The sequence below is a fragment of the Triturus cristatus genome, chromosome 4_1 (assembly GCF_964204655.1).
Source record: "Triturus cristatus chromosome 4_1, aTriCri1.1, whole genome shotgun sequence".
Classification (NCBI taxonomy): domain Eukaryota; kingdom Metazoa; phylum Chordata; class Amphibia; order Caudata; family Salamandridae; genus Triturus; species Triturus cristatus.
In genome coordinates, this window is record NC_140585.1 from 346,329,617 (window position 1) to 346,354,662 (window position 25,046).

The following is a 25,046-nucleotide window of genomic DNA, read 5'->3' on the forward strand; positions in this document are numbered from 1 at the left end:
TGAGCTAGTCAAACTTCTGTCACTGCATCATGGCCCTACTTAATCTTCTGCGTTTCTTTTATAATATTTCTTTACTTTCCATCTCCCACAACGGGACATCCTTTGTGCATATATTTAGCACACATTTCCAGTTTTCACTTTGAGCCGGTTCATTTTGTTTATTACCCCTTTCTTTTGAACCCAACTTATTTGATCTGGTTATATTGGCTCACAAGACAGTCTATCACATGATGGGTTTGTTGTTCGTCTTTTCCCATTTTATACCTTATTTATAACTCTTTCGGATTTAGCTGTATTTTTGCATTTTTTCTGTTTCTCCCAGGCCCCTACATATTACCGCTAGTTGTAGCCTAGCATCTTCAGCTTGAGCCTGGACATTTATCTCCCCATTTGTTTTTGTTTTTATTACTTCATTAGTGTGTTCTTTTTTTATTCATGAGTAGTTTCTGTATCTCCTTATAAACTACTGATAGTGCGTCGTCTGTTTTCATACTTATCACGTGATATGGTCATTTCCTGTTAGTTTCCGGTTTTAAACCTTCCGAGTCCTACCGTTAGTAATACGCTGACAGCAGAATACACGCGCGCGCTTCCCCATGAATTTCTTGGACATCTCCAGTTCCCGACTGGTAAGATTATGTTTTTTTTATATACGCTATATGTATGGCATCCGTCGCTACATCCAGCTACTTTATAGCTTGTTTTTCCATATTTTCAGGCGTTTGTGTACATGACTTTCCTCGCGGGTTTTCAAGCATGAGCAGTTTCTTAGCTGCCACTTATAAACCATAGGTGAGTGTTGAGGCACATTGTGTTTTTTCTGTACGTTACGGTTATTCATTCCGCTTTTGCTGTTAACTCAGCAACATGGTTCTTGTTTTGTCTACAGTGCAACCGATTGATTCTACATATACTCGCTTGACACTGTTCTCACTACGTGGAATGGTGAGTTATTTTTTCATTTGTTTCCTTTCCCCACGGGCTGTCTCTTAATTGAGCACTTTTATTTGGTCTTCTGCTTCGGCATGCCCTTCGTAGTGTTTCTTCTACAACTATTTCATCCATCTTTATACCTATTTGCACATTGTTTTTTTAATGTCTGTAACTAGTTTATCTCATTGGAGCACACATATAGTGTTAACCACACCTTCTTGTCATTGACCACGAAAGCACCATATCAACAGCTGTTGAGCTAATACTTTCCACCAGTGATTAACCAACTATCTTGAGTAATTTCAAAATATTTGTTGCAGGTTTTCCCCTGACGAAGGGACCTCTCTGTCCCGAAATGCATCGGGCCGCACTCTAAAGCACGGATCAAGATTTGAAACTTTATGTTCTTGCATTTCTGAACCTTGTTTATGGATTTGTACATCGCATTAAGAGTGATTAATGTTAAGGAATTTTCAGCATTTTAATTGTGTGTTACATTGTGAACATTATGATTTTACATTCTTTGATGAACTTATGTATAAATTGCAGATGATGTTATAATACATAATTTTCTAGTCTTGTTTATTCATGTTCAAGAAGGGTTTGTTGTATACAAACCAGTGAACGGTGCATGGTACTTAGTAGGTTTTCCTGCTACAACTTCTTGTTTCCTTGTCTAGTTATCCGTATTGACAGCGGAAACAGTACCGTAGCACCCATTAGTTTAGTTACCAAAAGACTTGGTTGGAATAGATTAACACGGTGTGCACCTTTAACCCCATTTTCTTCTGTTACTTACTAAATACCATACACTTTGCCCTATGAACCCTTAGGGCAACTTATAAGCATTAAAAAGGAAGGTTTATGCCTGGCAAAGATTTGTTTGGCCAAGTTGAAATTACAGTTTAAAAACTGCACTACAGGCTACAGTGGCAGGCGTGAGGCATGTTTTACAGTGCTACTTTGGTGGGTGGCACAATGTGTGCTGCAGCCCACTAGTAGTGTTTAATTTACAAGCCCTGGACACAAGTAGTACCATTTAATAGGGACTTATAAGTAAATTAAATGTGCCTCTTGGATGTAGGCCAATTTACCATGTTTTAGAAGAGAGCACAAGCCCTTTGCCACTGGTTAGCAGAGGGAAAGTGCACAGTCTTAATGCCAACAAAAACAAGTTCAGCAAAAATATGTGAGTGAAGACAAAACGTCTATGGGAATACCATTCCAATTATGTCAGGTTTAACACCCACTAGCCTCCATCCAGCGTGACATTGAGCACAGGCCTATCCCCAACATGCTCAACAAAATGCTCGAGTGCCCTTGGTGGTTCCTCTTTTCTGCTTTGCTGTACAAAGATCCAGCACATAGCTGGCCAGCATGCTACCTGCTTCCCAAAACTCTAAGATGTTCTATGTTTTCCTTGCAAGTGCACTTTCTCTAAGAGCCCACATCAGTATTTTGTATGAATCCCAGATCACTCTCTGCCCCCCTGTACCACCTAATTGTTTCCCCTTGAATGCTTTGACCCAATGTTGCTAGCACCTTTTTGGCCAAGAGATATCCATAACAATAACGTTTATGCAGGAGACAACGCGTGGCAGTAGGTCCCAGGTCGATGGGTCCAGTAAAGTTTTCAGTAATATGAAGCTGAGCTCAACACCTTGTAGCTATGGTACAGAGCAGCCAGGCTTACCTTTAAAGCATTTCGAAATACAAAAAAATATTTAAGCAGTTGAAAACACAGCACAATAAAAATCCCTTTCCAATGTATAAAAATAGAGAATGTTCTAATGAAATTCTGATAAGGAGAACCAAGGATATGCATTCTTAATTTTTAAATACAAATAGCACTAAAAAGCACAAAGACTGAAAAAAATAAAGACTTGCATATTTGATCTGTCTCTTTCTTTAGGGCATCAGTTAGTGTCTGGAAGGATTGGACAACCACTGTAAATCTGTTGTTATTCTGTGCTGCCCCACTTATGGTTCCCTTGCCTCTGTTAGGGTGGGTAGCCCCCGTTTGTGATGACAGAGAATCAGCTGCCTCCTCCAAACGAAACATTATCCCGGCACCGCTAAGGTCAATGCATTGGAAGTCCTACCCTATTTAGAACATGCTTTCCGAAACATATGTTTGAGGCATGTGTGGCTGTATATGGACATGCTTAGAATAAGTCCACCATCTAGTTTTGGGCTTGGAAGTGTGCAAGTTATTTTTCTTCAAAGAGGTTTTTTGAGTCAGAAGGTATGGGGACTCCTCTGCTTGTTTTTTGCATGGTGGGTGAGGATGATGTATCCTAGTGAGATCACCATTACAATATAATGTAATGTATATATATTTGTAAGTGCAATCTACAGAGGTATCTGGGGAGGAGGGCAGGTGCATGTGAATCCACAGCACAACATGTCACAAGCAAATGCTTACTTAGTAAGTAACATTTTCCATTTGAGGCATGTATGGCTGTAGATACACATGCTTTGCATAGACTGTAAAGCAGTTTTCCTCCATACTTGGTGGTTAACCTGTGGGGGAGTTGCAGTTGTTTGAAATATAGTTCTAAGAACCGCCAGACTCTCATTGGCTAATTGTCGGGCCATGACATCTACACAGCAATATTTTTTAAATGTACACAGTGTGGTCCATCTAGCTGCCATATGTCAGCCATGGGTATACTCCCCCAAAAAAGCCATTGAAAGACGACATTACTAAGAGAGACTTCTTGTCCATCGATGCGGAAAAAGTGTTTGATTGATTTCAATGACCATACCTGTTTCAAATGCTTTGCCAATTTCGGGTTTGGAGAGACGTATCTGAGGTGGATAAGTTGTATTTATAGCCCCCCTTGGGGTGGGGTGTCCTTGGCTATGTTTCCGATAATGTGTGGCACCCACCAGGGATGCCCTCTCTCTCCGCTTCTACATACGCTTTACATAGAGCCCATGGCACAATGCATTAGAGATCACCTGCAGATTACGGCTGTCCAGTTTGGGGCAGAGACGCACACCATCAGTATGTATGCTGATGATGTGATCCTTTCGTTGGGGTTTCCGATGAACTTCCTACCGAGGTGACTGAAGGAACTGCAGAGCTCTGGCGACGTCACAGGGTTTAAAGTTAACCTGACAAAGTACCAGATAGGGAACCTGTCGGTCAGCCCTCCCCATAAAACAGCCCTCCGTGCCCAATTCCCCTTGACCTGGGCGACAGACACCATCCCGTACATGGCCATGCAGCTTGCTCCAACAGTGGCAAAGACCCTGGCCATCAACTGCAGGGCCCTTCTTGACCAGACAAATAAATCGTTGGTGGCATGGGGGTCAACTGCGGATCGCTTGGTTGGGACGCATTGCAGCTGTCAAAATTACAGTATTACAGCGTATTCTTTATATTTCTCAAATTATTCTGCTGCCCCCCCCCCGCCCCCCCCCCCGCAATGCTGCGTTTGCTACAACTAGCTATCAACAAATTTATATGGGGTGGTAAGAGGCCACATCTCCCATTTAGCCAGCTAATGTGGCCAAAGGGTGAAGGTGGTTTGGGGCTCCCCTTGATCAGCCAGCATTAGCAAGGCATGCAACTCAGATACGTGGTGGAATAAAAACAATCTAACGATGGAGTTGAGAATCATGTGCATTGCAAGAAAGCAGAGAAGTTCCCATACCTCGTGACTCAAAAGACTTATTCGAAGAAGAACAACTTACACACTTCTAAGCCCAACACTAGATGGTGGACTGATGCTCAACATGTGGATCTACAGCACTACATGCCACAGACAGTTGCTTACTGGGTAAGTAGCAATTTCCTCTCCTACCTAGAGCCGCCACCGTGCAAAGCCTGGATGACCTGAGCATGAAAAATGAACAGTTGCCCCATGTGCATGGGGAAATTTTCCTGCATGTCAATGCCACTTAGTAGCTCTGCAGAAATAGCCCCCATTATAAGGGTTATGTTTACAGAACATACAATGGAGACTAGACCCCCATACCAGAGTCACCAGTTTGCATCCAAATTCCCAGAGAAGTCTAGGTATGGGTGGCTAGGCTCCAGCAGATTAGGTTGATGCATGGCTTCCACCAGACATGTTGCTTAGCATCCTACAAGCCATCCTAAAATTGCCCACTTAATTTAGCTTTTGCAGAATTCTGCGGCCCGCCTCCTTCTGGATCGCCCCAGAAGGAGTAGTGTGCGCCCCCATTTGCGCACTTTGCATTGGCTTCCTATGGAGGCGCGGATTAAATTTAAGGTCCTGTCGATTGCCCATTGTGCCTTTATTGGCCGGGGACCCAGCTATCTGCAGAAGAGGTTCTCTTTTTATATGCCGTCAAGACAGCTGCGTTCCTCTTCCCAACTGTTGGTTCAGATCCCCCGCTTTATCCATCAAAGGCTTGGCGGTTGTTCCCTTGTTCGGAAAGCTGCTCTTGGCTGGAACGCACTGCCTTTGGCTGTACGCAGCATTCAAGATTCCCAGACTTTCAAGAAAAAGCTGAAAACTTTCTTGTTCTAATTCTCTGAGCTATGGTCCTGTCAGGTTTCGGACTGGGACACTCTCTGGAGTAGCTGAGCGTGCTACAAATGCATGTAACAATAACAATAACATTTTATAACATTTCTCTAGCTCTTCATAGAGCCAGTGTAAAGTTATGGAAGTTGCTTGATTTTCTGTTACCAAATTGCAAGTCATCTGCCTTTCTGACTATATATGTGAGTTGTTTCTGTATCTATCTATGTGTGTGTGTGTGTGTGTGTGTGTGTGTGTATATGTCTATATATATATATATGTGTGTTTGTATATGTGTATATATATATATATATATATTATCTACTGGCGGTCGCCAGTAGATAGTTATAGTTAGGACCGTGTTTCCATAGGAAATCCGCAACATTCTATTTGGAATAACTTTGGCGCCGATTGACGAATCCTCGCGAAATTCTCAAAATAGGTGGGGCGCGCCGCTCCGCTCCTACCCTGAAAGTCTCGGGGGATTCGTCAAGCGGGGGCTGAGAAAAAGGCGTTTTCCCCATGCATTTTTCCATAGGACCTTTAGTCCGAGCTACAGCCCGAACGGCTGAACAGAATTAGTTGAAATTTGGCAGAGAGGTAGCCCTCAGGTCAGGGATGTGCCTTTTGAAGGTCTCGTGTAAATCTGTTCAGTATTTCCTGAGAAAATAGCATTTAAATCAATATATATATCTATGGGCGCGCTCCGGTAAGCTTACCGTACGTAGGAAGTGTCGGCCGCCATTTTGTCTCTCGCAGTCTGAGGGGGTGAAAAACAAAGGTGGATAACGTGAAAAGGGGGCAGGCTGGACAGTTCCTGACCCCCTAGCCATGGTCAGGGGGTCCCAGAAGGACCCCCAAGGGCCAAAATTAATTTTAATTTTTTTTCGAAAAATCGCCGAATGCGCGTAGCGTACGCGCACGGCGTAAACGGAGAAATTCCGCGAACTTCGCGTAATTACGCGTACCGTGCGCGCACGGCAAAAATTTTTTTACAAAAAGGAAAGCTTAAAAAAAAATAAAAAAAATTGTGAGGTAAGGTTGGCTCTTAAAAGAGCCGTTGGGTTCATACAGGGATGGAGGAAAGAAAGAATGGGAATATTATGAGCGTCTACAAACGTGCTGGTCTATCTTATTGTTAATAAGGGAAACACTGGTCTCCCCAAAAACAATAAGACCACAACACGTTGTACACCTCATTGCAACCTTCCCAAATCGAGGGTTAACGTCCAGAGGAGCAGAAGAAGGTGATGCTCCCACCTCAGAGGAAGGGCTCAGCTGAGCTGCCGATGATGTACTCGGCTGAGCTTCTGAGGTTGGGCTCTGGTGACTTACTGAAGAGTTTTCTCCAGTATGTCGAGCAAAGGTCCTGGGATGTCTATCCCTAAGGTGTCTCATCATAGAGTGATTTCCAAAGGAATACTTCTTCCTTGGATTTCCTCTAGATAAAACACGGTCACAAAGTGTGCAAGTGACCAATGGAGCATTGACCTTTTTCTCCCCCTCTGGAAAAGTAAAATACTCCCATACAAAAGAATTCTTTTGTTTCCTCCTTCTCTGGATGATGGTGGTGCTGCTAGCCTCACTCTCAGAAGAGGTCTGCTGTTCTGCCATTGTATCTGAATGTCAATTCAGCTCCTTCTCCTAGGGGATCTCAAGCAGTAATGAGGGGAATGGGTGTGGTGTGGGAAGTTTCTGGAACTGAAAGTAGTTTCAACCAATGAAAAGTGTTCTTTGAGGATCACATGACCTACCGTGCGCGCTCCGTAAGCTTACGGTACGCGCTCGGAAACAAGTACGCATGCGCGAACGTGACGCTTACGGAGCGCTTACGGAGCGCGTACGTAAGACGCACTCGCGGATGCGCATTACACGCCCCTGCGTAACCGCGCCGTTGCTTCCGCGTGTACGCGTATGTCACGTACGTATCACGTAAGCGCGCTGTACTTATGACATACGGAGCGCGTAGCGTCAGCTTACCATACGCGCACGAAAAAAAATGCATAAAAAAAAAATTAACCATTCCATAATGCAGGATATAGTACATATATTATTTTATACATAGGTTTACCAAAAATCTCAAAAAAAAAATTGCATTTAAAAAACCGTACAAATTCACTGAAAAAACCATAGGTTTCACACACGTTATAGTTAGGAATTAGCATTTAAGAAACCTTGCAAATTCACTGAAAAAACCATAGGTTTCACACATGTTATAGTTAGCTGGACATTTCACTCGTAAGAAACCAATGAAATTCCCCCGTTATAGTTAGTGCAGGCAACTATAACTCACGCGACCGCAATCCTCTGCTGATGATATTACAACACTGATGACATATGTGTCTTTATGAAAAATAAATATTTGTAATATATGTATAGCTAAAGATTAATGGAAGAAGACATGGGTAAATAGGTGTCTAAATACAGTGATGTAATATCTGACATCATCAGCAGAGGATTGCGGTCGCGTGAGTTATAGTTGCCTGCACTAACTATAACGGGGGAATTTCATTGGTTTTTTATGAGTGAAATGTCCAGCTAACCTATGGTTTTTTCAGTGAATATATATATATATATATATATATATATATGATACAGGTGTGCATATATAGATAGATAAAATATATAAATGTGTGTGTGTGTATATATGTGACGATGTCAGGGGGGACCTCGGACCAAAGCCCAGTTGGTCACCCCTTTCTTCTCTCTCCCCACAGCCTCACGGGGAACAGAGTCCGACCCCGTATTGGAGAACCGAGGCTGAGACACAAAAGGGCGACTGTTTCTTTAATTGGGCGGAGTTCGACTATCCCGGACCCGGCCCCCTTCGTGACATCGTCTACCCGGAACCAGAAGTATCGGGAAAGGAGAACAGCCTGGTGTGTGTTACACCCGGAGGAGAGAAGCGTGGAGTACAGCGAGTCAAGCAGGAGAGCGGAGGAAGCGGAGTCGAGCAGGAGAGCGGAGGAAGCGGAGGAGAACAGGAGAACGGAGGAAGTGGAGGAGTACCGGCGAGCGGAGGGAGCGGAGGAGAACAGGAGAGTAGAGGAGGCGGAGGAGAACTGGCGAGCGGAGCAAGAGGAGGAAGAGACGGGAACATCGCAGACGTCCAGAGGGCAGCGCCAGGAGGCCAACGTACCGGCGAATCCCCGTGCCACGCTTCAAGGGAAGTGTGGCTTCAACAGGTACGGGGCCGCATCAGGGCGTGGGTGGGAGGAAAGGGTTTTAAACCTCCTTGAACCCTACGCCGACCTCGGCAGTTGGAACTGGTCTTCCTACCCTTGAGCACCTTTTTTTTTGTCTTGCACTGTCTGGGTCGTTTAAGGAGAGCACTGCGTGGTCCCTCACTCCCTTCCCTAGAAAACGGACGTATCTTCCCTGAACCTGATCCTCCCCCATATCTCTCTTTTGTTCCCTGGGCAACCCAACACCCCGGAGAGGTCTTCAGGAAGCTGACAACCTGGAGAAGACTCGGAGTGCCACAGAGAGGAGAAGCCGCACCAGTACAGACCCACGTGTTGCAGACCTCCCCCTACCCTACTACAGAAGTGCCAGACTACCCAAACGCTCTGTAAAATCAATAAAAAGAGTAATAAGCACCTCTCGAGTCCCTGTGCCTACCTGCGACCCGCTACAATATATATATATATTCAATGAAAAAAAGGTTAAAGCTTAGTTATAGTTAGGGAAACTTATTTTCCCTATACAAACCAAGTTTAAACTACACAAATGTAAACATTTCTGAAGTTATAGTTATGCCTTTCATTTACAATCTATCCACCTCCTTGAAATTAGTAGCAGACCTCGTTACACACTCTTTTCAGCTCGCTAACCAGACAACACTAATTATAACTCGCCACTCTACCATGTCTTTTGACAAATAAGGTCATTTGAGAAGTTATAAGCGTTATGCATGTTATGATTTCACATGCTGTAAGTGATGTTGTATGCAAGGATATATACAATACATGGAAAAGGCATTAGTTGTAGTTAATGTAGTGTGGCAAGTAAGGTGACAAAACTGTGTTCGGAGGTATTAAACTGTTATAAATTGGAGTGGGGTCTCGTACAGTTGAGTGGAGTATAGTGGAACAGAGTTTTGCACATTGGAGTGTACGGGCATAGAGTTGAGTATAGAGACGGACAGTGGAGTGTACAGTGATAGAGAAGAGTAGAATGTCTTAGAGTGCCATGAAGTGTAGTAGACATTTATAGGGTGAAGTTATATAGAGTGGAGGAGTCTGTCATACAATGGAGCAGAGTGGAGTGGTATACACTGTAGTGGTGTAGAGTGGATTACTATAAAGTAGAGTAGCATACAGTGAAATAGCGTATATTGGAATACTGTACATTGGAGTGTAGATGAGAGAAGTGTCATAGAATGGAATAGCATACAGTGGAGTTGTGTAGAGTGGAGTAGGGTACAGCGGATTATTGTAGAGTGGGGTGGCATACATTAAAGTGGCGTAGAGTATAGTGGAGAAAATTATAAATTGGAGTGGTGTCTCATACAGTAAAGTGGAGTGCTGTGTCGTACATTGTTGGAAACTTTCATGGAGTAGAGTGTTGTACAATTGAGTGTATGGGCATTGAGTTGAGTACAAATTTGGACAGTTAAGTGTACAGGAATACAGTGGAATAGATTGGCAAAGAGTGTAGTAGAGTTTTGTAGAGTTGAGGTATACAGAGTGGAGGAGAGCGAATTGGAGTGGTATAGAGTGGAGTATTGTGCAAGGGGTGGCATAAAGTGGAATAAACGTAGAGTTAAGTAGCATAGACAGTTGTGGTGTACAGCGGCGTACCATAGAGTGTAATAGTGTATAGTGGAGTAGCATACAGTGAAGTGGTGTAGACTGAAGTGGCGCGCCTTTGGAATGGGGTAAAGTGTAATAGCATACATTAAAGTGGCATACAGTGGGGTGACGTCTAATGGAATAGTGTAGAATGGAGTGGGGTAAAGTAGAGTGGCATGCAGTGGAATGGCATACACTGGAATGGCATACAGTTAAGTACATAGAGTGGAGTGGCATACAGTGGAATGGCGTAGAGTGGAATAGCATATACTGGAGTAGCGTAATGAAGAGTGGCATTCAATGGAAGGGCATACACTGAAGAGGTGTAGAGTGGAGTTACATACAGTGTAATAGTGTAGAGTGAACTGACATAGTGTGGAGGTGTGTACTGTGTAATAGCGTAGAATGGAGTGGCGAAGAGAGGAGTGTGGTACAGTGAGGTGGCATAGAATGTAATATTGTATAGTGGAGTAGCTTACAGTGGAGTGGCGTATAATGGAGTGGTGTAGACGAGTGGCGTACAGTGGCGTGGGGTAGAGTGTAATAGCATGCAGTGGAGTGGCGTACAGTGGTGTGGGCTAGAGTGTAATAGCACACAGTGGAGTAGCCTACATTTGAGTGGGGTCCAATCGAATAGCGTAGTATGAAGTGACGTGGAGTGGCATAGAGTGGAGAAGTGTACAGTGGAGTGGGATACAGTGGTATAGCATACATTAGTATTGCGTACAGTGGAGTGTTGTAGAGTGGAGTGACGTACAGTGGAATAGAGTAGAGTAGAGTGCGGTACAGTAGAACGGTGTAGAGAGGAATAGCCTACAGTAGAGTAGTGTCCAATGGAGTGGTGTAGAGTGGAGTGACATAGACATAGACTGATGTGGTGTACAGTGGCGTTGCGTAAAATGTAATAGTGCAGAGTGGAGTTTAGTACAGTGGAAAGACATAGAGTGGAGTGGCGTAGAGTGGAATAGAGTATAGTGGAATAGAGTATAGTAGAGTATAGTAGAGCTGCAGTGGTGTGGTATACAGATGTATGTGAAATTTACCACCAATGTAGATTATGGTTTGCAGAATAATACAAAACAGCGAATTGCACTGCCTTGCGTTTCTCCAAATCTACCAATCAACAAAGGGCCATTCATCGTGGCCTTGCATTCCTTTGTAAACCTGACTTAAGTATTTCATTACCCATGTGATACATGAGTGACGCAAGGATACAACGGTCCAATAATACAGCTAGGCCTTAGTTCTATTTTGGGCCATGGCACACCATGATAACTTTGTAGTATACCGTGGTACATGGTGATGACAAGCCAGTTTATAATTGGGTGATGGCTGTTATTAGAGAATGAAAATGCAGCCATATTGTTTTACTACACTTTGGCTGTGTTCAGTGTTAGGGCCTTAGATATAGGTAAGTGGTAGTCCCTACCTATTTCCAAATTATTAAATTGGTAATGGGTAAGGTAATTTATTTATAGTGATGTGAGCATTGTGGGAGTGCGGGCCGGATAAACAGACGCGGAGGCTGTATGGAGTGAGCAATTTTAAGTGGTTTATTGCAAACAACAGGCTGTCTGGGCTCGCGGGACAGGAATGATTCTTCTTTCTCCTTTGGTTCTTCTTCTTGTACAGCGGCCTCTGTCTCTTTTGTAGTCTGGTCTCTTCCCGCTTCCGAATCCAATGAGCGTCCCCGGAGGCTCATAAAGAGGGGAGAGACAAAAGGGAGCCGTCAGTCGCTGCTTTGACTGTATGGTCTGAGTATTAGGCTACCCTACCTTTGGAACAAAAGACGTTGAGGGAGGGACAGGTAAAGGAAACGTGAAGGACAAAAAGGGGTATAGGATAAAGTAAGTTACGGCAGAGGAGATATGGTACTTATTGATGGGACGTGAGGGTTGAGGTACTTTAGGGTTGTGTGTACGACGTGCTTTACGCCCACACCCTCCCTTATCCCACCCCCGGTATTCTCTCACCTCCCGCCTCCCCTGACCCCACTGTCTCTCTCGCTCTCTCCCGGTGACTCACCGGCTCCGTTGCGGCCGCTCTCCAGCCTCCTCCGGTGGGCACCACCACTCCTCGCTCCACTGCTGTTCACCGTCTCTTCCGTCTGTCTCGTCCTCTTGTCTCACGTCTTCTCCTCCACACTCTGGTTCTCTTGCACCTCCTCTTCGCTTCCTGCAAATGCGCCGCCTTCCTCTTCTCTTCGGGCTGTTTTCACGGCCCCTGGGTTACTGCTTCCGGGGTCAGTCCCTCCCCCTTCCGCCAACTCCTGCCGCGTAGTTGGTTCCTGTAGGGATACACGACAGGGGGGCGGGGTTATCTTTTCTGACGGCGTTCTAGGGGCATTGTACTCCCCTGGGTTTCGTGTGGATTGAGGACAGTTTTGGACTTGGCACTCCGAATTAGCAGGTACAATACGGGTCCCTATTGGCACCGTCTCACAAGTGTTTTTTATATATCTTTAAATAAGTTTACGTCCATGTACCAGGTAGTTTCACAACCTTTTGTGGAATTCTGCAAAAGTACTGTGATGACAGATTCACCACTTTTAAATGCTTTATAACTTAAACAATACTTACCCTACTTATCTGCAGTACCCAAAAAGCATCGGCACCATAATGTATAATCATGCCAAATTTCATGTAAATCCATTCAGCTGTTTTTGCTCTATGTCAAATACAATAGTCTATGGAAAATGCATTGGTGGGAAAACGCATTTTGGGTCCCTGTTTTATCTTTTTACCCCCTTAACCATGCACCACATTATGTACGTCATCTCAAAATGTAGAAAATACTATAGGTCTGGAAAGTGTTTGGTGATTCGTCAAATGGGTGGAAAGTGATTAGGGAGCTAATGGCCGAGGAATTCTTTTCTTTAGGAATACTAACTATAACTACAGGGTGTCAAACAGATTCAATGCGATTTCTTTCTGTTTAGCAATTGTATTTGTATGTATTTGTTTATTGGTTTACATAATCTTGCAACCATAAATGTTTCTTTCAGTTGTTCATGAAGTAATTCTGAAACTTTACATATGCAGTCTAGTTTATATTTAGGGTTTCCTTGCTACGTTTAGTAGTATTGTGCTACATATGAAGCCCAAAGTGAATGAAAGCTAATCATTGGTAAAAGAAATGTAAGATTATTATTTTGATTCCTAATGACCAATTATCATTTCCTCCATTTAGTAGTTTTTGTAGCTCACTTATAGGTCACCTTTCCATTCTGTTGCACAGGAGTACATTAGGAAGATGGTTTTTGTTTGGCTTGTTGGGCCACTTTAATTTTGTGAGCCAAAGAGGATGCAAATAAAACATAAGCAGATTAAGATGTATTTTATTTGTAATGTATTTGTTTATAGGTTTCCATTATCATGTGACCTTAAATGGGTATTTTAGTAGTTTGTGTTGTAAATCTGAAACTTTACATGTGCAGTCTAGTTTATGTTTTGGGCTTCCTTGGTACTTTTAGTATTATTGTGCTACAAGATAATATTAAGTTGAAAAAGCTTATAGCTCACCAAATGCTCTTACCTGCATTACCTCCCAGGATTATCTGCGTCGCCCCTAATATGTAATACTGGCAAATTTCATAAAAATCAAGCTGATGGTTTTCTACATCTTGAAATACAAAACTCTATGAAAAATGCATTGGATTTCAACCCTGTTTTGCGACCTCACTTTTTTCTATGCACCCACTTGACCAAACATCAAGGAAAATAAACTAAGCTGACAAGAAGTTCTGAATGGACTGTAGGTTTAGTGTTCTGACTGTCGATCTATAACTACATTTGCTACACGGAGTATAGGCATAGCATTTAGTTGCATTACGTGGGCATATCAGCAGCAGTCTACTCCATCATAGCTTGTATTATTCATGACAGAACACTATGCAAAACAATCCAAATTCACCTCTGTGACCCAACAAACATCTTAGTTTATCAAAACATGAATATTTGTAAACATGGAAAATGACCCCAGGCTATAGGAATACCCTTTTCATGAAGGCTGGTGGTGCAGCCTTCTAGCTCAAAACCGCACACCCCAAACAATTAGGAAACATCAGTCACGTTCAATCTTTTTGTGATCCATAAGCTCTGTAATATGAGCTGGTGATCCGGAGGTCATATCTGAAAACTTCAAAATACACTCATGTCAAGGTCAAATTTCTATTATGGTCGTTTGCACCCTTCATGAAGCATTTAGCTCCCAAAAGTGATACTGGTCATTCCTCTTTAAAAGGATGCTTCGTTATTGAAAGAATGTGGGCTTTATCATCGATAATTCTTACAGTTATGCAGGGGAAAGAAAGAAAAAAGAAAGAAAGACTTGCATATTTGATTTGTTGCCTTCTTTAGGGCATCAGTTAGCACTTGAAAAAACACAGGAGAACCGCTGTATATCGGTTGTTCTTCTGTTCTGCCCAACTTATAGTTCCCCTACCCTTTTTAGAGTTGGGGAACCACTTTGTTTCTGATGACAGAGTGTCCTGTACCCACCGTATCCTCAGGAGCGCACCGATGCTCAGAGGGGTCTACCTCTCGACAGCCCCATATCTGTGGGTATGTATAAGATGGTCAAGCGGGGGGAGGAAAGGATGGGGACAGCAGGGAGGGATACCTGTGAAGGTGGAAAGAAAAGGATGTAATATCCTCCTCTATAATCATAAAATAACTACTTCTGTATAGAAGAAATCAATACTTAATAAACTACATGTAAAGGAAAAGAACATAACCCCTATACAGGGGAAGAGAGCAGGTAATCAGGAATCCTCAACACCAATGCACTGTGAAGGAGAGAACAGGGGGAACATAAATTTCTCCTACTATATCTTCCTAGCCTGTCTATCAAAGAAAGCAATACCTATCTACCTACCCTCGGTATCAGGTTGAAATGCCTCAATTATGTGGTGCTGTCCACCCCCCCCGTTGAGCGAAACACAAATAGTTGCCAGTATGTTGATTATCTCAATAGTGACTAATTCCATATAATGATCATGTATCAATTCGTCATCCAAAGATACTGTAGAGAGTCAGCTCATACACCAGTACAACATGAAAGGTTCAACAAGGTTAATAGCTGGGACAACTCCAGACCAATTAGGGCCTGTACCAGCCCAACCTAAAATGTATTTTTATAAAGGATAATAGAAAGTTTACGTCACTCTCCACTATTCCTGTTACCACAGAATGGAACCTGTACAACCCCTTCACTGCATGAGCCGCGGAAAACGGGCTCGCCAACAGATAAGAACAGGTAAGTACAGAGAAAAGCTGTAGAAGTACGCACAGTCAAAAGCACATAAAATACAGCCTCTCGCTCCTTCGTATGAGCCCGTGGTATTGAAGGACTCGCCAACAAAGTGATCTTGTTAACAATGGATCCTCAAAAGCAGGACCGGCGTCCAAACTTGCACCCTTACCAGACCTGGACCTGGCCACCAACGTTGAAATAACAAATAATCGGCATCTCCGTCTGCCGTTCAGTCTGCTATATGCGGGTGTTCCTATCACCGCGTACGACGTGCGTCGAATGTGAGGAAGCCTAGGTGCTGATGGGAATTGTAGTTCCCTAGACTCTGAGATGGTTCTTCCTCATGGAGACTGCCTGTGGACGTTGCTGGTGTTGCCTGACACAGAGGACCTGGCCTGGCAGTTCGGGCTGGACTGTTCCCATTGGGCGCAGGGTCAAGACTGATTTGCATATGGCTGGGTCCAAACTGGAATGGCATGGTGAGCAAAAAACGATGGATTTATGCCCAGATCTCTGTACTGGGGTGAATGTATAACATTGTTCTGCATTCTGTCCATCAATTGTTGTTTTTGCATTTGACACAGAGAATCAGCTGCCGTCTCCAAATAAAACATTTTCCCAGTGGCTCATCCACCACAGTGCCACTTAGGTTAGTGCATTGGAAGTCCTGCCCAATTTGTAACATGCCTTCTGAAACGTATTTTCGTACCTGGGGAAACCACAATGCAAGGCATGAAGGACCTGTGCATACAAAATGAGCAATTGCTCCATGTGATTGGAGAAATTTTCCTCCATGTCAGTGCAGCTTCGTAGTTATGCAGAAGTGGCCCCCGATTTAGGGGTTATGTATGCAGACCATACAAATACAGACTAGACCCCCATAGCAGGGCTCTGTAGTCAACAATTTGCACCCAAAGCCACAGCGAACTCAAAGTATGGATGGGTGGGCTGCCGTTGTCAAGTTGATGCGTGGCCTCCACCAGCCGTGGGGTTTGGCAGTCCATTACCCGCCTAATATAGCTTTAATATTGTATAATATTTCTCTATTTTCTTCAGACAGCCAGTATAATAGTGCGGTAGTCGCTTAATTTTTCTGTTACCAAATTGCTTGTTACCTGCCTTTCTCGACTGGTCATTGAAGTCTGTCAGGATCCATGTAGTCTAACGTTTTTTGTAGTAATAGGTCATGGTGATTCTCCTGAAGTGTCTGTATCTCATTTTTGGCACTCATTAAAATACTGTCATCACTATATCTGAGGTAAGCAATGTGTTAATATTTTCTAAAACAATGATGGCGTGGTGAGCTGTATAATAAACCACAAGAATTGTTGAATATTGCATTGACAGACGTGAATAGTACAAGCTTTATAGCATACATCCATTTAATGCTGTTGAATAATTGATTCTTGATTCCAATCCCTATTTTAATTGGAGGACCGCGTGTTTAAATGTACTGTATTTCGCCCCTCCACAACTTTGTGTGTTTTATCTCATAATTTAGTCAAGGAATGAACAGAAACTCTTTAGGGTTTATTTCTGGCCTTGGCATAAGTTGTACTTTTAGGTCAGTGGTAGACCGCGGATTTGGGAAGGGACTCAAGGTTTCATTTAATTCCAGGTTTGCAAAAGAACTGTTACGCTGGTTTATGTGTCAGCTTTATCTTGGTGAAGTGTTTGGTCTTCTTGGGGGCAGTTCATTTAAAAAGAAAACATGTTTTTGGTCACAAAGGGTAGAGAGCTGGCAGGAGTGAAAGTCGAAACTTTCTTTGTAACCACAGACCACGAAGTGTGGATATGGCATTGTAACCAAAGTTGCTCTCTATGATGTTGTAGCAGTAATTCATGTTAGCATAAATGCTTTTTTGCTAATATGAACCCGTCTGCCCACATCATTTCATAGTTGTGGTCTAGACTTTGGATTTCCATGCTGTATGTATTGAATTTGTCAAAGAAATAACACAGTTCACTGTTGTTAACAATTTGCATACTTAGAGCACTTGAATTGCATAAAAGGCTCCCTCTCCAAATATGGTTATATTACATAAAATGTTATTTGGAATGTTATTTGAGAAACCCTCTGGGGTGAGTCAAACATCAATTGTGGCCTTGCCCTTTTTCCAGCATTCACGAAGAATTGTGTATAGGAATTAGACACAATTAAAACTAGGAACTTTAAATGTTTTTTTACTTGCCTCCACCACCGTATTCCCCATCCCAAAAGACTCTCTCTTAGTAAAACAACAATGGGCCCATGACATGTACAGTGCCCATGGTAAAGTTTAGACTGCCGTAAGAAATTTGTATTTTTGATTTGATAGTAAGGTTTTTGCTATTTGCTAAATCTGCACTCCCCACATGTTTTTTGCACAACCAGTTGTGTGCTTCATGTTCATGTAGATAGGTTGAGGAGGGATACACTGACGATCAAAATTTGTTTGGTCGACGGTTGCTTTTGATATGTAACTGATATTGTTATATGTGGCCTTCATAGGTATTGTTTTATACTGCTGTCCCTCTCAACTCGACAGTAGAATATGAGGAGCCCCACTGTACTTAGGTTTACGTTTTGCTGCAAGTTAAGCTACTTACTGCCAATGGAACGTTCATGTGCTTTTTGTTTTGAAAGTGAAACGTAATCTGGCTAGACACAAATTTTAAAGCAATCGTACTATTACACAAATACTTGCAGACTTTAAAAATAATTTGACTGATTTTACTGAATTCGTCTGCATTACTCAATACAGTAAATAATACTCAAAAGAAACTCAGTTGCGGCTGGTAGAGAACAGGGTTTTAAAAAAAAAACACTTATCTCTTTTTCTGTCTCTCCGCTTCTCTTCCTGACTCTAAGTCCGAAGCAGGAAGCACACAGGCTGCCCTAGGCCAATCACGGTGCTACTGTCACCATGACAGTAGCATCGTGATTGGTCCGAGCACCCATAGCGAGTGGGAGCCTGTGTATGTTCTCCACCCACGCTGTCTGTGTACTACAGCCGGTGGAGAACATTCAAAGTGTGCATGACTGTTTGTTCGGCCCAAGATGGCTGGGCAAACCGTCATGCGCACTTATTGTGCACAAATCACTCCTCCTCCCTGTGACATCAACCCCGCCCTCCCTAATCTAGCCCTGTAGCTACGGAAAAATTAAATGATAATATTGTTGTTGTTATTATTTGATTTTTCCTTTTTCACTGATCTGAGGGCAGTGGGGCGACGCTCCTCCGCCTTAGCGGAGGAGCTGCCCCTGAAGAAACATATTTTATTTGTTGAGGGCTGAATTCTGTGTCTATGTTTGTCCAGCAAGAAGGTAATGTCCCACCTGTAACTTCCTATTATCCTACACAACTGTACACAGACTACCTCTGTTTAAATTTACTTTCGTTATCACCTCTGCATAATATTAGAGAATGTGAGCTGTCTGCTTCCTCAGTAATAACCTTATTTTAAATGTTTGGACAATAGGAAGTGTCAGCGAGTAAACGGCATCAGAACAGACAAATTCTATATCCCAAAAAATGTATGAGGGCATGGAGGCCGTAGCATAAAAGCTTATGGTGAGGTGTAGGTATTTATCTCGAAAAATACTTTTCTCTTCAATGTGAAAAAGCTGGCTATCTGTTGCAGAAACGTAAAATAGTTTTAAGTTGGCGGGTGGAAATTTGCACTTGGAAGTGTTAAAAATAACTGAAAACAAAACATGACTGTAAACAGCCTTTACCACGCAATGCCTTTACCACGCAATGCCTTTATGCCTTTACCACGCAGCCCTTACCAGTCGTGCATACACCATTCAAACACCTTTACCACACATGGTAAGTATAACTAAGTTATGTCTATGTTTACTTACTTAAACAATACGTTCCTCAGCCTCAATGGGACTATTTCACTGAGTTGGAAAGTACTGCTGGAAGAGCAGGCCAGCAAAATAGACAAACTCCAAATATCAAGTAAATGCTCACTCAGGATTAAATGCAAAAATACAAATGATTTATTCCAAAAGCAACTCTGTATGCATTTCAGCTGGAAAGGCCTTGATCACATGCTTACTTGTATCTGATCACATGTGTACATATTCATATTACCTACTGGCGGTCGCCAGTAGGTAGTTATAGTTAGGACCCTGTTTCCATAGGAAAACCGCAACATTCTATTTGGAATAACTTTGGCGCCGGTCGACGAATCCTCGCGAAATTTTCAAAACTAATGGGGCGCTACGCTCCGCTCGTACCCTGAAAGTCTCGGGGGGATTCGTCAAGCGGGGGCTGAGAAAAAAGGGGGGTCCCAAAACGCGTTTTTCCCATGCATTTTTCCATAGGACCTTTAGACACAGCTACAGCCCGAACGGCTGAACAGAGTTACTTGAAATTTGGCAGAGAGGTAGTCCTCAGGTCAAGGAAGTGCCTTTTGTAGGTCTGGTGTAAATCTGTTCAGTAGTTCCTGAGAACATAGCATTTAAATCAATATATATATCTGTGGCAGCTTACGGTGCGCTTACGGTAAGCTTACCGTACGCGTACGATGCCGTGCGCGAGCGCGAATCTGATTGGCTGTTAGATCTTAGTAAACATTCGAATCGGTGGAAACCAGGAAGTTGCGGCCGCCATTTTCTCTCTCGCACTCTGAGAGGGGGTTAAAAAACAAAGGCCAAAAACATGTAAAGGGGCTGTTTAGACAGCTCCTAAGCACCTAGCCATGTTGAGGGAGTCCCCAAAGATCCCCCAAGGCCAAAAACTGAATTTTAATTTTTTCGATAATTTCGCCGATTACGCTTACCGTACGCGTACGGTAAAAATTATTTAAAAAAAAAAATATCCATAATCTCCCCACCCCATGTGCAAATTGTGCCCGAAGGGCACCATTGGTGCATGGCATATTGTTTCCTCCCAAAAATTAAAATATTACCTTTCACAACGAAGCGCATCATATGTCCTCCATGTGCGCACGGTGTATCGTGCGTACATGGCCCATCTAGCGTAACGTGGGCACGCGGTGCGCGTAGCGCACCGCGTGCCCACCGTGCGTGTACGGCACTAACTGCGTAAAGTGGGCACGGTGCGCGAATCGCACCGTGCGCGCACGGAACGAACTGCGTTAAGTGGGCGCGCACGCCATGAATGGCGTAAAGTAACTTAGCATTTAAAAAAGTGTACAAATTCACTGAAAAAACCATAGGTTTCACACACGTTATAGTTAGGAATTAGCATTTAAAAAACCTTGCAAATTCAGTGAAAAAACCATAGGTTTCACACATGTTATAGTTAGCTGGACATTTTACTGATAAAAAACCAATGAAATTCCCCCGTTATAGTTAGTGCAGGCAACTATAACTCACGCGACCGCAATCCTCTGCTGATGACATATGTGTCTTTATGAAAAAAAAATATTTGTAATATATGTATTGCTAAAATTTAATGGAAGAAGACATGGGCAAATAAGTGTCCAAATACAGTATTAGCATCAGCAGAGGATTGCGGTCGCGTGAGTTATAGTTGCCTGCACTAACTATAACGGGGGAATTTCATTGGTTTTTTATCAGTAAAATGTCCAGCTAACTATAACATGTGTGAAACCTATGGTTTTTTCACTGAATATATATATGAACAAGGAGTGATTATTTTGCCGCATTGTACGCATCATGGCGTGGCTTAAAGAAAGAGAAAGTGCAACGGATCAGCTGTTTATTGATGCTGAAGTAGCTAACGATTTTGTAAAAACAAGAAAGAAAGGACAGACTATAAATCCCTGGGGGCCTTCGTATATTGATCGCGCCCACATATGAGCATCCAAATCCAGATATGCTATGAGAGTGGGCTCAGAATAACGCAGAATCATCTAGGCATATGTTGGCTATTTTAATCAAATATGCTGATATAGATAGACACGCCATACTCAAGGAAATTGATACTCTCTGAGCAACTTAGTAAATTGCCTGAACAAGATACCATCGAAAAGCTGCAGGGAAAAATGCAAGAGAGGATCAAAAAATACAAACAGACTATTAAAGATCGGAAGGCAACTAAGTTCAGAAGACACAAACTGGACTATCAAAGGGGCCAGATCCTTACATTCTCAAAGCGGTTCGAGAACATCCGGCGGCAGAAAATGGCTATTGGCCTTAAGGGTAACACAGCCAAACGGAATGAGGAATCCGAGTCTGATCTCAGCTCTGAAGCGGAAATTGAGAATTAGGAGACATCGCAGACCAGCATCATACTCACTGTAGAGGACGAGTTACGTTTTTTGCGGTGGGTCAGAAACATAAATTTGAGCCCATTATGGGGACAAGAGAGAACATTCTGAGGGGGAGGAAGAGGAAAGGAAAAACCGCAGGTCGTGGAGAACAAGTGGAGCAATTGACCAGGAAAGTGACCAACAAAAAAGAACAATTAATGGACAATAACATCAGCATTTATAATTTGTCTGACTTAACATTAAATACAGAGGAAACATACATTTTATCATGCAGTCTTTCTTATTTTGCCCCTGAAGGTATGGACTATGTACAAACCCGGATTGATTGTTTTAAATTCACATGAAAACTGAGGCTGGCCAAATATTATGCAGTTGGAAGGCCGGTTGAATAACGGGACACAGGAGTCATGGATGACACCAATGCATTACAGATGTCCCATTTGGGGACTTTGAGGGATATGAACAGTTTGGAGAGGGGTGGAGATTATGAGGGAACTTACTAAGTGAACAAGGTTTGATTGTGTATAATAAGCCAAGCACACCTTTCAAACCCCGCTCTGTTTTTACACCCATGGTCCCAAAAGACTCAATAGATGTTTTTATGAGCTAGACATCCTTGACTTGAAACAGTTATACACAGATCAGCAGTCCAAGAGAACCACACTTACAAGGGGCATTGGCTCTGTTAAATTGGTGAAGAAATTTCAAGCCAAACCGGATATAGTGGTCACACAGGCAGACAAAGACTGCAATATTGTCCTTTGGCCCCTTGCCATGTATCAAGAAGAAGCCAGGTCGCAACTCGCAACTCAGAGATAAACGATGTTATCAGAGGGTTAATGAAGGCACACTATTGACCATTACCACCAATTTCCATCTACAGCTAGATCAATGGAGATCAGTGGATCTTATATCACAGTCAGAGCACAAGTTCCTTGAAAAAGATTCACCAGTAATACCGGTATTATACCTTATACCGAAGGTACACAAAAATGTGAACAAACCACCAGGTCGACCAATATCTTGGCAATTGGAAGTCTATTTGAGAATACTAAAAGGTTTTTAGACTTCTTTCTGCAGGATTATATGAGGAACCTGTCATCTTACATAAAGGACATGGGAGACGTTTTAAAGAAAGCATATGACATCATTTGGGAGGAGAATTTTATCATGGTAACATTAGATGTCTCCTCCCTATATACCAGAATTACAGATGATGACGGAGTTAGGGTAGTGCATTATTATTTGAAAGCCCGCCCACTCACATTTTATAGGCACACATAAATGTTGGTAGACATGCTCAAATGATGTCTAAAAACAAGATCTTCCTATTCGTCAAAGACCTTTTTTAACAGCTACAGGGGATGGCAATGGGCACCTGCTTCGCCCCCAGCTATGCTAATTCGCATATGGGCTGGTGGGAGGAGCAGGTGCTAGCTGTAGAATATGCCAAAGAGATATCAGATAATGTAGTTCTATGGACCCGTTATATTCATGCTCTTCCTCATTTGGCGAGGTGACGTATCATCAGCAGAGTCATTTATTGAGCGTATCAACATCAATGACATAAATTTGCAGTTCACATCACATTTAAGCAGAGAGGAGGTCCAATTTTTGGATCCCACTGTGTACATAAAGGATGGTGAGATGAATACGAAAACATTTCAGAAAAGTACAGCAGGCAATACTATCCTTCATGCCCACAGTTTCCACCCTCCTTAACTGGTAAATAGCATCCCATATGCTTGGAATTTGAGGATGAAAAGGAACTGTAGCTACCCCAAGCAACTGTATCAAGCGCAAGAGGAGTTGAATGTGAGGTTTGAACAACGGGGTTACAGTAAATCGGTTCTAAGGGCAGCTAGAGTGAAGGCGAGTGCAAGGCCTAGGGACCAGCTGAATTTCGGCAGAGCTGTTAACATCAGGTAGCCCGAAAACAAAATTGAATCACAATTCTGTTTCATTATAGGTTATAGCAAACAACATAAAGACATAAGATCCGTTATGCAGAAGCATTGTCATGTACTGCGCAGGGATGCCCTTTTACGACAAAAGTTAGGAAGTAGACCAATTATTGCATTTCGCAAAGCAAGATCATTGCGGCAGGCTCTGGTCACCAACAGCCCAGGCATCCCACCACAGACACCATGGCTTGGTGAGAGTAAAGGCTTCAGGAGATGCCACAAGTGTAAGGCATGTAGGTATGGAGAAAATACAATGGAGGTACCCTTGCGTTCTCGAATAAGAAGTGGCAGATCATGAAACCTTTAACATGTAGGAGCCGGTTTGCAGTATATGTCTTAAAGTGTAGTTGTTTTAAATTGTACATAGGCAGTACGATTTTAGCAGTGCATTAATGGATATTACAGCATATTAGAGCAATTAACAACAGGGATCAGGCATACCCCATGGTCAGACACTTCCACGAGTTTCATGATAACAAACTGGAAGAACTGAAAAACTTTGTAATAGACCAAGTGCCACAAAGATTGAGAGAGGGTAATAGAGAAAGGTGCCTGAGACAGCTCGAATCGAGATACATTCTCCGTTTTAATAGTAAGATTCTGTATGGGCACAACACTGAGGAAGACCTGCATGTTCATCTGTGAATAGAGAGAGGATTCCCTAGCGCTGAAAGAGCTTGATGGAGAATAGCTATCTGAGGTTCAGAGAATTTAAATCTCTCTCGACATTAAGTAATTGATTGATTTTATGAATTTCTGATTTGTAAGCCACTTTTGAAATTTTTATTGAAATGGTTGCACATGGTTTTTGCACAATCACTTTAGTTTAATGTGGATGTGAATAGCCTTGACATTCATTGAAAGAGTAAGGGCACTTGCCTATAAGAATGAGTGTAGAGGACAGAGTGGTTAATTAGGGGAAAGGGTAATATTGCACACTTCTCCTATGCATTTGAATATATCTTTCAATGGAGCTCACTTCATGTTATTTTGAATGTTAAAATAATAATGCGATATTTGCAGAAGGCTCAATTCACTTTATTAATTGAGCGACATTGCACATAATAACATTAATGAGCTTTAAGTTGATCCGGAAGTATGGATTAGTACAAATGAGGCATTAACAGGGCACTTGCCTGGAATTTGAAATGGGTTTCTTTTAAATACATTTATAATGCTTCGAATTGTACAAACTTGTGATATTGCTGCAGAGTTTGAAAATTCAATGCAAGATGTGGTACGCTCATTTGCACAATGTAGTGACAATTGGGTCTGGATACTTTGTTTGCATATGTCCCTTTGGAGGTTATATTGTTGCACTGTCACTTTAATTGTTCATTCAAAACTTTATTGCTAATGTTGCACTGTCACTTCAAGATTTGCACTAGTATAAAAATGTGAAAAAATGGCGT

At 42.6% G+C, this 25,046-nt stretch overlaps 1 protein-coding gene across 2 annotated transcripts in view; it reads left to right on the plus strand.

Moving 5' to 3' along the window:
• CCDC91 (coiled-coil domain containing 91) overlaps positions 1-25,046 on the plus strand; it is a 1,604,885-nt gene that overhangs the window by 795,077 nt on the left and 784,762 nt on the right. The window contains exon 7 of one of the 2 annotated variants that reach the window (XM_085652332.1): positions 8,150-8,740. The exons of the other annotated variant lie outside the window; for it this stretch is intronic. Within the exon in view, the coding sequence (XP_085508458.1) occupies positions 8,150-8,671 (522 nt within the window). The 3' untranslated portion in view covers positions 8,672-8,740. Of the gene's footprint in view, positions 1-8,149; positions 8,741-25,046 lie in introns of those variants that run through there. 2 annotated transcript variants of the gene reach the window in all.